The sequence below is a fragment of the Myripristis murdjan genome, chromosome 11 (assembly GCF_902150065.1).
Source record: "Myripristis murdjan chromosome 11, fMyrMur1.1, whole genome shotgun sequence".
Lineage (NCBI taxonomy): Eukaryota > Metazoa > Chordata > Actinopteri > Holocentriformes > Holocentridae > Myripristis > Myripristis murdjan.
In genome coordinates, this window is record NC_043990.1 from 27852159 (window position 1) to 27865388 (window position 13230).

The 13230-nt window shown below is 39.6% G+C and overlaps 1 protein-coding gene across 2 annotated transcripts in view; it reads left to right on the top strand.

Annotated features, from left to right (window-relative positions):
* Window positions 1-13230, top strand: part of LOC115367400 (ubiquitin-conjugating enzyme E2 E2-like) — a 60180-nt gene that overhangs the window by 4650 nt on the left and 42300 nt on the right. For both annotated transcript variants that reach the window (XM_030063113.1, XM_030063114.1), the window contains exon 3: window positions 4143-4193. In XM_030063113.1, the coding sequence (XP_029918973.1) occupies window positions 4143-4193 (51 nt within the window). The remainder of the gene's footprint in view (window positions 1-4142; window positions 4194-13230) is intronic.

The window sequence follows — 13230 nt, forward strand, 5'->3', positions numbered from 1 at the left end:
TCACTATAAAAATCACAAGTTGATTACCACACAAAGACAAGAAAAAAAGTCAATTACAAGTCTTGAATTATCTGTTTTCACATGCATATCACACATTATCTGATTTGATATGCGCTAATAAGGAATATGAGGAATAAATGCCAGAACAGATATTTAAACAGTGGATTAAAAGGTTACTATATATATAGTAACCTTTTAATTCACTGTTATATAGTAACCTTTTAATTCAAGGTTACTATATATATAGTAACCTTTTAATTTACTGTTTAAATGTCTCTTCTGGCATTTATTCCTTATATTCCTTATTAGCGCATATTAAATCAGATAATGTGTGATATGCATGTGAAAACAGAATAATTCAAAGAACTTGTCATAGACTTTTTTTCTTGTCTTTGTGTGTGTAATCATCTTGTGAATTTTTATAGTGATATCTGAAAGTAAAATTTTGAACCCCTTTCCCCTGTGTGTTAAAAACAGTGTTTTTTGGTAATATGTGGTCATAAATAGGTGATTTTCAAAACTTTCCACCAATGGGATTTCTTGGGACTTTTTTTCCCTCACTAAGGACAAACTGAGGATACAAAATCAGTTGAGTTTGCTTCTCTTGCAATTTGTCCTAGGTTGACCCCAATTTTGGCCTAAAATTACTGGACTATTAGCTAATTAAGTCTGATATATGGATGGATTGATGACAAAATGTTGACAAAATGTACTCACTGTAAGTCACTCTACACAGAGGAATGTGCTAAATAACATAATGTAATGCTGTGTACTGCTTTCTGCTGTAAGTAATATCTTTAGATGATGCCGACTCATTTGCATTTGTTCAGACAGATGTAAGAGTTTATTGCTTGCAGTGGTTATAGGGATTATCAAATGCAATGAGCTGTGGAACATTGTAGAAAACAAGTGTTTGCTTAAAGAGGCCATGCTCGAGCATGAGGAACTCAGTATAATCAGTCCTTTTCCCCTTGGATTCCCCTGGCCTTGTTCACTGCACCGCTCTCCCTAACAGCTCCCCTGCTTCACCCATCAAAATGTGCCACCTCAGGAAATACTGTAGATAAAATTACACAGCACGCAGTCAAGCTGAGAATGACTCCATCACCGTGGAGATTGTATTACAGGCCCTTTTGCAAAAATATGATTCCCCCCCTTCCCCGAGTGAGTTTTGTGCAGTCATTTTCCCTCCATCTCATCACAAAAGAAGAGTTTAAAGGAAAAAATCTACCCCTGGATGCTCCTCCACTGTCACATCTCATCAATCTGAGATGCTCGATGCATTCCAGGAGTTACTTTGTGTTGAAGCGTAGTAATTTACCCCTCTGTTTACCCACTTTCTCTCAACCTGCCTCGTCTAGCCTACTTTTGCTTTAGTTAGTTGTTTCCTGTGTTTCCCTGACTGCCTTTTGACAGCTCTACAGAAGAATACAGCGAGTGTTTCCACCGTGATTTTTCGTGCATCTGTGGTGCTTTTGAGCAACACTGTTTGGGTCCAAGTTATGATTCAAGTTGAGGTTCTGGTGCTAAAAATGATTTATAATATATTATAATACAATCATTACTGTTAAAGCACTGGACTGTACCTTTTAGCGTTAGACACAATTACAGTGTTTGTTTTAATTTACATTTTCTCTTGCAGTGGTAGTAATTTTCTTGCTGTGCTGGTGCACCGCTGCTATATGAATACAGAGGAAAACTGTGTGTAGCTATAGCATTATATCAGCAAGAGAGCAGGACTTTTTACAGTTGAGAACAATGCCACGATGTGCTGCACCCGCTTGTTCAAATGACAAAAATAGACAAATGCACGCAGGCTCATGACTTCATTGCATTCTGGTCTGTTGTCAGTGGAGACGTTGGTTTGTCTGTCTCTCCCACAGTGGACTTCTCCCTGTATGATTGTTGAATGCTGATGCAAAACAGCAGCTGTAGAAAGAAACTCTTGCTTTTTGATTATGAGGAACTCACACCAAAACCTTATGTTTACCAATGCCGTTTAACTGATGTTTTAGATTGCTACAATGAAAATCACAGTCTGTTGCAGCTGCTTGTTAATACGTGGACATGACGTCACATTGTAAACATTTGGCCAAAAAACAGAAAAAATACACCTGTAATGGATAAAGTGAACCCAGAAATGCAGTGTGCATCACCAAGAACTGAAGAGAATTTGAAGTATTGCAGGGTGTCTTCCTTTTATTTCAGTGGGGGGGAAATGGCCATTTTGGCTGTGGTGTGGTGCCTGTGTGTGTGCTCCTTTTAGCCATGCTCTTTGTAGAGGAAGGGCAGGCCATCAGCTGAAATGAACAGAAAGGACCACCTGAAGTTTGCTTACACTCGCATCAGTGGCACGCTGCTGTTCGGTCCACGCTGTCTTGATGCATCCTTCCCTTGTTTTCCAAGGCTGATTATCTTTCTGCTTCCTCTCTCTGGCGTGAACAAATCGCTTTTATTACCCATGTAACAGACAGCTGAGTGAACCGACAGCATGATCAATGAGAGGAGCCATATTGTGTGTGTTTTTTTTTTTTTTTTAATGGGATCTCTGGAAATCCTCAAGGTTACAGCAAGGTAGCAAGTGAAGACAGCATGCAGAGTTCGCACAGGTCACCGAGTCTCTGGAGCAACATGAGATTTAGAGTTTAGGTGTCTTCCAGATAGGGAAAATCAAGGAATTTGATAAATGTTGTGGAGAATTCAAGGGCTTTCGGGGAATTTTACCAAAGGGTCACTTTCTTTAACTGTAGTACAAAGTATTTTATATCATGTTTAATGCATTCAGCGTGTTAGCTGGTGGTTTTCAGCCCAACTGGAGTGGAAACCAGAGAGTTCACTCCTACAGAAAGGAAAAACATTAACAAACCAGGAAAGAATTAATTGTATTTCAACATGGAAGCACTTCAGTTGAGTTATATACAGGCATAGAAAAATCATGGAATCAAACAACGTGATTAGGGTCATGGTAGGAAACTGTGCTTTCCATTTATTGTACATCTGACGAACAAAGTAATGCGCGTAAAGCAAAATTGAATGTTGAATGAAATTGCTGTGCTCCTCTGGACTGCTAATCCACAAAACTGTATTTCTGTCTCTCCACTCACTTCTATAGTGCGACAAAACAACTCCCGAAATAACACTTTTATCTCATAAAGAATGCAAACAAAGTGGATTATGTCAATATAAACCGCAACAAGTCCTGGCACTCCTTTTTTGGGAAAATTCAACAGCTCTTTGCTTGTTATTTTCCTGTTTGAATGGGAAAGCAGATAGACAGCAGGCAGTGTAACCTTGCTCCAGGAAGAAACAGCCTGATAGTACATTCACCAATAATTGTAATTACCCAGAAAAAAAGGGCACTGGGACTTGCTGTGTTTTATATTGGCATAATTTGATTTGTTCACATTCATTTATATGCTTAAAATTTTATTTGCTGTGTTATGGAACTGAATTGAGACATAGGAATACAGTATTGTGGATTAACAGTCCAGGAGAGCATAGTTTGAAGTCGCTCCATTATTAGCATAAAAAGCCAAATGAACTGGCCTCAGCAAGTGAGGCAGAAGGAGAGGTGAGGAAAAATACTGCATTGGAGACAACCACAGCAGCATTTATAGTTGCGATTGTAAAATATAGCACCTAACGGTTGGATTCCTTTATGCAAGTCATTTGCATAGTTATGTAATGAACACTTAACTGGCGAGGAACTTGACCCCTCTACTGTCTACTCACTAAACGTGTTTTATGCTCTATGAAACTCGTGCAGCTTATACAGAAGGTGGGGGGAGGGAGACGTAATCAGCAACAAAATTAATTTGTCCAGATATCAGATACGATTTCCTTATCTGACATAGCCTTTTGACATCAATATCAATTTACTTACATGTCGTAAATAATGGCAAATATTGGGCGGTGCATCCCCATGTTGATCTTGCGTGACAGGACTTATTCCTGTGTTCAATCACAGTGCTCAGGAGCTCATTAGAAAATCAATGAGGTATTCAGTGTGTACACTTACAGATTGATTTTACAGGCAGGATTTATATATCTGTCTGCCCTGTGTTTTGCGTGTGAACGTGTGCAGTGTATTTGTTTTAAGAGTGCTTTTTTTTATTATAACACCCATCTCCTTTTCTTTTCAGAATCCAGAAAGAGTTAGCAGAGATAACCTTGGACCCACCGCCAAATTGCAGGTAGGAGCCTGTTGATTGTGTGTTTTGTAAGTGCTATTTGCTCTGACACCTGGGGCACTTTTGTGTGTGTGTGTGTGTGTGTGTGTGTGTGTGTGTGTGAGCTGTGTGAATGGATTGTGCCGGCTCAGTGAGTCAGATGAATTGCATACGTAGGTTATTGTGTTTCATTTCCAACGCTATTTGCTCTGCCCTAGGTGAGATGAATAGACCTTGTAAGCAGTCTGATGCATGAATCAGACTTAGAGTAAAAAAAATAAATAAATAAAAAAAAAAAAACAGAGCGATTGACCTGATTGGCAGTGTTTACCATTGGGATCACTGTAGCAACAGTGCTATGTTTGCTCACGCTCCCAAAGGGTGGGAAAGGCACTCTGCGGCTAAACTGGTTTGCATGGTTTATTTTCCTCCGAGTCAAAGCGTGGTGAAGGAGGGTGGAAGGCAGGGATGCCATACACTCCTGCCAATCAAAATCTCCGGAGGAGCGTTCATTGTGTGGGTTTTCGTTGAGTCAGCATGTGTTATTCTGTGCAGATTGATGACGTTTGGGAATGTGAGGGTGGGGTTAATGTGGAGGTGTTACTGTGTTTTCACATCATGAGCAATATGGTGAACAATTCACCTGAAGTCCTCTCATTTCCTGTAGAACTGGATGAATTTGGATTGACTTGTGGATGGTAAATAAGCTGAGAAAAATGATCAGTCATTGGCCGCCAACAGACAATCACATTTTATTCTTCTCATTTAGGGCTGCAACCAATATATATTCATTGTCGATTAATCTGTCAGTTATTATTTCAATTAATCAATTAATTTGTAAAATGTTAAAACTAATGACAGATGGCTATCACAAGTTCCCTTATCCTTAAATTGCTTCCTGACCTGTGTTTGACCAGCAGCCAAAAAATGAATAAGATAGATTATCACAGTCATAACCGGTTAATCTTCTGTTGATTGTCTTGTCAGTTAATCGACTAACTGCTTCAGCTCTATTCTCGTTTCCTTTCCTGTGGTATTTTATTTCATTCCTCCTGTAAAGTGTAAAATGGAGAAGAAGTCCCTTCAAAGCATCCCAGTTCCCTACAACGTTTATTTGAAGGACTATCTCAAAGTCAGTAGTCGAAGAACTGTTGCATCCATTGTCATGGTTGATAATTTATTTTTTCTGCTTATTTTTGACTAATGCGACATAAATACTGCTTATTATCTGGCTATGTTAACATATAAAATAATATAACATTATGAAGGGCAATAACAGAGCTGTGAAAAAGACATGATTTGCCTGTTTGAAAGTTTGTAGATGCCGTCCGAGCCTCTTGCGCCGCCCACCACCAGTCAGAACAGAGCAACACATCAACTAAGTTGCTTGCAGCACGAACATACAGTTATGTCTTTTTGCGGGTGAGGAATGACAGAAAATAAAATGTTTTTGTGAAGGGAATATTTGTCACAGTTGGATAGATTTCCCCCCACATGTCGCAGTTTGTTTGTCGGCTCCCCAATCTCAAAGACAAGGCTAATCTGGATGAAGCAAGCCATTATGTTTCCTGACAAAAGGCCAAACAGCAGAGGGGAAAAAGAAATTTCATGGGCAGACGTTTGTATAGAAAATGACATTTTTGTGGAAAGGAGGCTTGCTTGAAGGATGTCCATGCTGAATGGAGCCCTCGTGACGAATGCATTCAGCTCGGGCCGCAGTTTAAGTCCTCAGCCGTAAGTGAAAAATTAGGCTTAGACTGCTTGGGCGTATTTCAGCGCGCGGCAGAGATACAAGTCGACGGAGCTGCAGCGTACTTGAAATGCAGATTTCTGTATTCATACCCCCCTTGGGGTATTTGCTTCACTGTAACAGCGTCACCAATCCCCCCACAAGGCTGTCACATCCCGGTGTTTGATTTAGCCTACATGTTCCATCGCAACAATCCCAATTCACTCTGTTCTTTTGTGTGATAAGAAAAGCACAATCGCACATTGTGAACATAAAATCGTCTTCTGCGATCAATTTGCCCCTAAACTGTACTGTACCTCCTCACACACAGTCTATCTTAACAAAAGGCTCCGTGTCTCCCAGCCTTTCTTCACCTACTAATTGATTTGACAGTGTTAAATAGGCTGTGTTCACAGAGGCTCGGTGAAAGACATCAGATGTGAGGGGTTATGAACGGACGCTGTGATGCAGCTCATTACTCTACAGGCTTCTGCCCCCCCTTCCCCCTCCCCCCACCCGAATAAAGCACAGCTCATGATCACAGCGGCTCCTACAAACATCCTCTCTGGCTCGTTCTCCACATTCCCATCCTCAGTAGAAGGAGCAGCACTGTAATTTCCCCCTGGGAGACGCACAAAAAAAACACCTTTAACTTTTGTAATAGAATCGTGCCTTGTTTTAGACATACAGTAATTTGGCAATATTTTGAAAGGACTCGAGGATGTAGCGGATATTTGGAGGGATGTGTGGAGATATTTTTTCATCATTCGTTTTAATCATCTTTGTCACCCAGCCAGAGAATAATTAATTGAATGTGACAAGCACTCTGGAAGGGTATGTAAATAGCCCCCACACCAGACACATTATATTACCCCGTTGCTCAGTCTGCCTTTTTTTTTTTTTTTTTTTTTTTTTTTGCTGTGTGTGTGTGTGTGTGTGTTTTCCTTAATTACCATATCCTTTCATGATAGTCCTGGCAGCGTTTTGATAAGAATCCCCCCATCGGCTGAGGGAAACAATGTGTGGATTCCAAGGGGGAATTGGCCACGCTCTCTCTCTCTCTCTCTCCCTCTCTCTCTGTCATTCATTCTCGCTTTCCCTCTTTCCCTTCCACTCTCTCCCTCTTCATCCCAGGGAGACTTTTAGAGGAATAACTTACAAATGAATACCCGTTAAGATCTCCAAAACATCAGAGCAGTACGGCAGAGCGACGTATTGGTGCAGAATGGGAGAGATGACACGATTGACTTAAAAACACCTCAGTTTGCGTTCGCATTTGCCACACAGCAGGGATTCATTCAGTCTAGGTAACACTTTTAAAAAGGAAGATAGTCAGCACCGAGCAAGACATCACTATGGTACATTAGCCTAAAATGTTTCTGTCCAACTGTGGAGTGAATTTTAAGCGAACTCTTGAGATGTGGCGAACGGCAAAATGTAAATGAGATGCGTTTCCATCATCTGGGTTTAGGCGAATGTGCAGGCCCTGTCAGAAAACCACATCCATGAGAAAAGTGGAAAGTCTTTGGAGAATTGATTAGTATTGGGCAAGTTGTTATTGTTCTTTAGTCAGCTAATGTTGGCCATATTTCATGCTTTCATTTGAAGAGGAAAACAACAAACTAGGATTACACTGATACATCGAGCTGATATTTGCCCCCTCTTTAAATAATGAGTACCATCCAGATACAATTCAGATTCCTCTCTGACCACAGCTACATGAAAACAGCCTCTAAAAGCTGCAATGAATTTATCACATTTTATTTTATTTGTTATATGTCATTTTATTGCCGGTGGAGTCGGACAGGGGTGATGCTTTTGCCCCATTTCATTTGTCCGTTTGTTTGTTTCTTAGCAGAATAACTCCAAAAAATATGAGCAGATTTGCATGAAACTTGGTGGAAAGGTTGATCATGTAGCAAGAAAGCACAGATTCGTTTTTCATGCTGATTGGCCTATTGGGGTTTGGCAGTGGGTGTGGTTTTTGGTGAATATCTAGCATGTGGGACTTGTATGTCTTGAGAGTTGCATAGTGTTGGCACAAGTCTACTGAGAGCTTTCTAATTTAATTATTTATTCTTATAATTGTCTGCTTTTTAAAGGATAAAAAAATAAACCGTTAATTTAAAGGTAGCAATGTGTTCCACAGCTTTCCTTCCCACTGATGTGGTAGGCCAGGTCACTCTGTCTTAAAGAGCTGCTATATTTAAAAGAATTCATCAGTTGAGTTTCAATGTCCTGTGAAGGAAATACTGAGTAAATTTTGGTGTGAAAATGGTCAAATTTAAAAGTATTAGCCTAAGTATCAGAACAAAATATTGTCTACTCTCAACTTCAGATGGAAAAATATCAGTATCAGCTTTCCTAGGATCTGACTAGTAGATTTTCCAGCTCCCAGAGCCACTTTTCAATTGTTATGCAGCAAGATGCACCATTCATGAGATCAGTAACACCAACACTACATCATTATTTATCCGCCAAATTTATTTATCGACAAAAACATTTCCCCCTCAAGCAAGCAGAAAAGCCTTTGTTTTCCTTTCTCATTTGTGATATTGTGAAAATGTTCTTTAAATTCTCCGTTCCCATTCAGCTTTTCTATTTCAGCACATCATGAATTGCATGATATTACTTGGCTGGAAACGCAGCTCATGAGGCCTTAGTCATGGTTTTCCAAAACACACATCTGGTGCCTGCAGCACATCAGTCTGGCTGGTGATCCTGTCTGTTTCCCTTGTCCCGGCCCAGGCCTGCAGAACAGGCCTTTTTTTAGGACAGCCGGACAGTTAAGTCAGACAGTTTCTGCGTAGCTGCTTTTTAAAGATTAAGGCCAATCATAGACGGCTCTTGTTTTAATAAGAGGGATGGGAGATTTTTTTAACTGGTCTGGTGTAGATCCTCCTCATATCTTAACTTGCAAGTTTGCAGGTTGTGAGAATATGATGGTCTCTGAGCAGCTGTTATTGTTATGAGGACTGCAATACATGAAAGTCATAAACAGGAGGTCTGTATCAGTATTATCAAGGGTTTAAAGCCTGCTCCAAAACTCCTCATGCTGCCAGGAGTAGGATTAAAAGATGTCAATGAAAAGTACAGTATGAAATGCATTTCCTTTACTTTGCCCACAGTTACCTCAGAGTGATTGACAGCAGAAGAATTAGTGGCGTATGTTACCGACTCCTGTGCCGCGCTGCCTGTCAGCTCTTTTCCGACCATAGTAAACTAATATAAATGGAGCTTTTACAACAGAGACGATAAGCCCGCGAGCTGGCATATTGGAAATTTGAGAACCTATGGCAAAACAATTCATCCGTGGACTACCAAACACCATTCAAAAGAACTTTGTTAAAAATGAAATGTCTTTTCTGGACTGGTGTTATTACCCACAAGGAAAGTGAGAAATGGATTAAATCAGCAACTTGAAATGCAGGTAGCACCATAATTGTTTTAATGGGCTGTGCATTGCAAACATTATTTTCCTCATAAAGGTTAGATTAGATTACATTCCTTTATTTAATCAGGTACTAAGAGGACACTTTTTCACAGGAGACATGAGAGCAAAACACATTCATCAAACTGACAAAGAAAACACAGTGGAATTTAGCCAGTCAGCAGCATACAAGGACACATGTCATAGAAACATTAGAAATATTGTAGAGAGTGAGATATCCGTGTGTGAAAATCACTGAGGGAGACAACAGATTCTGTTTTTAGTGGTTTGCAGTCTGGGGTATTTCAAAACTGCATAATACCTGAAACAAAAGAAGCGAAAGTAAATACTGAAAAGTAGAGTCTATAGATGAAAATGACCCAGTGAATTTCTACTCTCATTGTTGGAGATGACCAATGGAGTTTTTGATATAAAAGCAGATCACTTGGTCATGTGATTCTATGGGAGCTCCAGCTACATCCTCCCTGATACCAGACAGGTGCTCCAAGCTGTAGCTGCATTTGTAATGCTGCTGTGAGACAAAAGCGAGGAGGTTCACTTTATTAGGAAACATCGTGCCGGCTGGTGGCTCAGCAGCTGTTCAGCCGGCATCTCACTGTGCAGGCACAAAGCTGCATATATCCATGCAAGAACAGAGACACTGAAAAGGTAGGGTGGAGCGACATGATCAAAAATCATCACCATGAAGTCTTTCATAACCGTTAACAATGATCATGGTGCACAAATTATTATTTTATTTCAATTAAAAGCTACTTATTGATTCGGAGTAAAAGCGGAACAAAATGCAAGAGTATTTGTATTTATGCTCTTTATTGCTAATGATGCTACATGCCTCATGTTAAAACACTAAAATTTGCTGTATTGCTAGAAAACACTGAAACATTGTTGTTTTCTCTATCATTAGTGTTTTGAATGTTTCTGTCTCCTGTATGTTGTTTTTTTTACTGTTGTTTTTATACTGTGTCCGTACTGTAAGCTGTTAACAACCACAGTTTCCTTCACAATCAGTAAAGTGAATCTAATCTAATCTAATGTAATCTAATGTAATGTAATCTAAAATGGTTATTTTGGCTGATAAAGATAGCATTTGTCCAAAAGCTCACCATTTTTAAATTTATCATTATTCAATCTATCAGTTTATTTATTTATTTATTTATCTATATTATGTATGTATGTATGTATCTATCTATCTATCTCTCTGTCTATCTATCTATCTCTCTATCTATACACATAGATAGAGAGATAGATAGAGAGAGAGAGAGAGAGAGAGAGAGATACATTATATATTTCTGGCCTCAACATTAAGAAATATTCCCTCAAATAATAGCACTAGTGTGTAATAGGCACTGTTAATCATTTCCATTGTCATCTCATTTGTTAACAGCGATTACAGCGAAGTATCATGCTCAGTTTGGTGTTCAGAATACAACATGTGACACCTTTATAATAGAACAGTCCTATAGGCCTTCTGTCCATGTCAAGCTTCTTCTCTGCTGGCTGGCAGTATTTACAACATGCTACAGTGTCGGTGATTACTTTGTATCTCTGTGTTTTCTTGGTTCTGGGGCACAGTGCTGGTGCTGTGGTTGACTGCTGAGAAATAAGATTAGTCACACAGTAGTTCACTGGTTATGGAGGTGGCCTCGATAAAGCATCTACATGCTCTGAAGGATGGTACTGATTCCATCTGTCCTGATGAAACAAGTTTGTAGTATCACCGTACTTGCTGGCACAGATCTTCAATAGTACATGCACGTGTCTCTGTTTTTTGTAGGAAATATTTAAGCAGGCAAAATATTTCCACACCACTCATGTCTTATCAGTGATTATCTTTATTTGAGCATAATGTTGCACTTCTGGGGATATGTTTTTCTTTACTGCTGTTCATCTTCTTTACTCACCTGTGTGAGAAGCCAAAGCAGTAGCTGGTGATGCTGTGGTGGCTGTGTAAAATTTACTGTGAAACCTCATTCGTCTGATGGGTAGCTTTGCTCCTACCAGGTCACATTTGTTTGCCTGTTATCAAAGACGGAAAAAGACATTATTGACCTGTTCAAAGCATTTTTATATTTGTATCAAGGATAATTATCCGCTAAGTGAAAGATTTAGTTAGCTTTGTGGGACAAACCTTAGACCTTCTTGCGTCTTGTGTGTAAAGAAGTGATTTCCTCGGAAAAGAGACTTCCTGAGGAGAAAGCTTTTTGTGTTGTGAGGAACTAATTAAAAAGTCATAATATGCTGTTATACTTAATTCCCCAGTTCAGGATTTTTTTGGAGTGTCTCATTTATACCTGCTAATGAGTTAATGCTCTGTTCAAGTGTTGAGATCTGTGATGTGCTACCAAGTGCTGCCACTGAAGTGCCACCCTGCTGACAGAAAATGAATTGAACTTATTTCAAAAAGCTGATGCCATGAACAGTATCTCACACGGGAAAGAACGTAATCTGTTGCATTGCACTCTTGGATGTTTGTTCATCATGTAAAGCAAAATGATTGTTTTAGAAGCAGTATTGAGAGGCCGTTTGAAGTGTCAGAACTGTCAACAATAACCTTCTCTACGTGTTTTTATCAGTGAATACATAGCACATTATCACACCAACAAACCTGGGCTTAAAGGGTTCTATCATTTTGAAAAAATGGACATTATTTCACCCCCAATTGATGTATTGGCATGTAGCAGAATTTTTCAATCCTGAAATGGTATGAAAAATCACTATCTCAGATCTTTGCAGATGTTGATGACAGGAAAAATATAGTTATAAACAGTAATCTGAGCAAAACTGTGCTCCATGTGCAATTGCTAATTGTATGCCATTTTAGTTTTGGAAAGTAACATTGGTAAAGTGATGTTTAACCTTCTTTAATTGGATTAAGGCTGTTTGTTTGTTTTTGTTGTTGTTTTTTTAAGAATGTTAACCGGGGGGGAAGTCCACCTCAGTGGCAGGAGGCTAATGGGTAGCATTTGGAGTATATGACGTAACAATGACAGGAAGATAGCACCACTACTGTCCTACAGAACAGCTAGTGGGGAAGAGAAATCATTTTTGAAAAAGGGGTGAACTATCCCTTTAACCAGTTGCAGCTGTGGTAGTTTCAACTCTGCTGTTATTGACTGTCGATTAAGTGCTACATAAAAGCAACCACTGGTGCTGTACATCCCATTTAGTTGGTGAATGCATGCCCGCAAAGGTCCTGGCTCACATCTAGGCTTTAGAAGCTATGAGCTACAGTAAATGTCAGTGTCATCAGCTGAGTCCGTGTAAAATGAAATATATCTCACTTCAGTGGGGCAGAAGCTAAAGTGAGATGGACTCAGGAAATAGCCTTAATTCTCATACTCCACGTCGAGTACATTATTTTTTTTTCTCCGTAAAGCAATGCGTGCAGTTCCACCCTAAACCTCTGAAAAGGGTTAGAGAGTGCAATTTTATGCCTTTCAAGCTGCAGAACCCTTGAAAGTGTAGCTATTTCATTTTTATTTAAAGTGTAGAATCAAATTGATATACACACGAGATAATGCACTGAAGTACATGTATATTTATCATATCGCAACCTGGGTATTCATTCCAGCGAATCCATCTTGGATTATCCATGTGGTTTTATGACTGATGAAACATTTATTACAGTAAATGGCTGCTTAGGTCAACTTTGTTCTCTCATAAAGGATTCGTGCAAGCTGCTGAAATTGTGATCTGTCAAATCACTCCAGATTTGTGCAGTGATGCTTGCAGTATGCGGAGGATCCCAGGGGATTTAGGGGGAGAAAAAAAGGAGTTGAAAAATCTGTTTTCCTTTCGTTTGTTGATTGTCGGAGAGGAGAAATCGGGGATGAGAAGGGAAGTATAGCTGGGAGTGAAGGGGAGAGAGTTACCCATCTGCT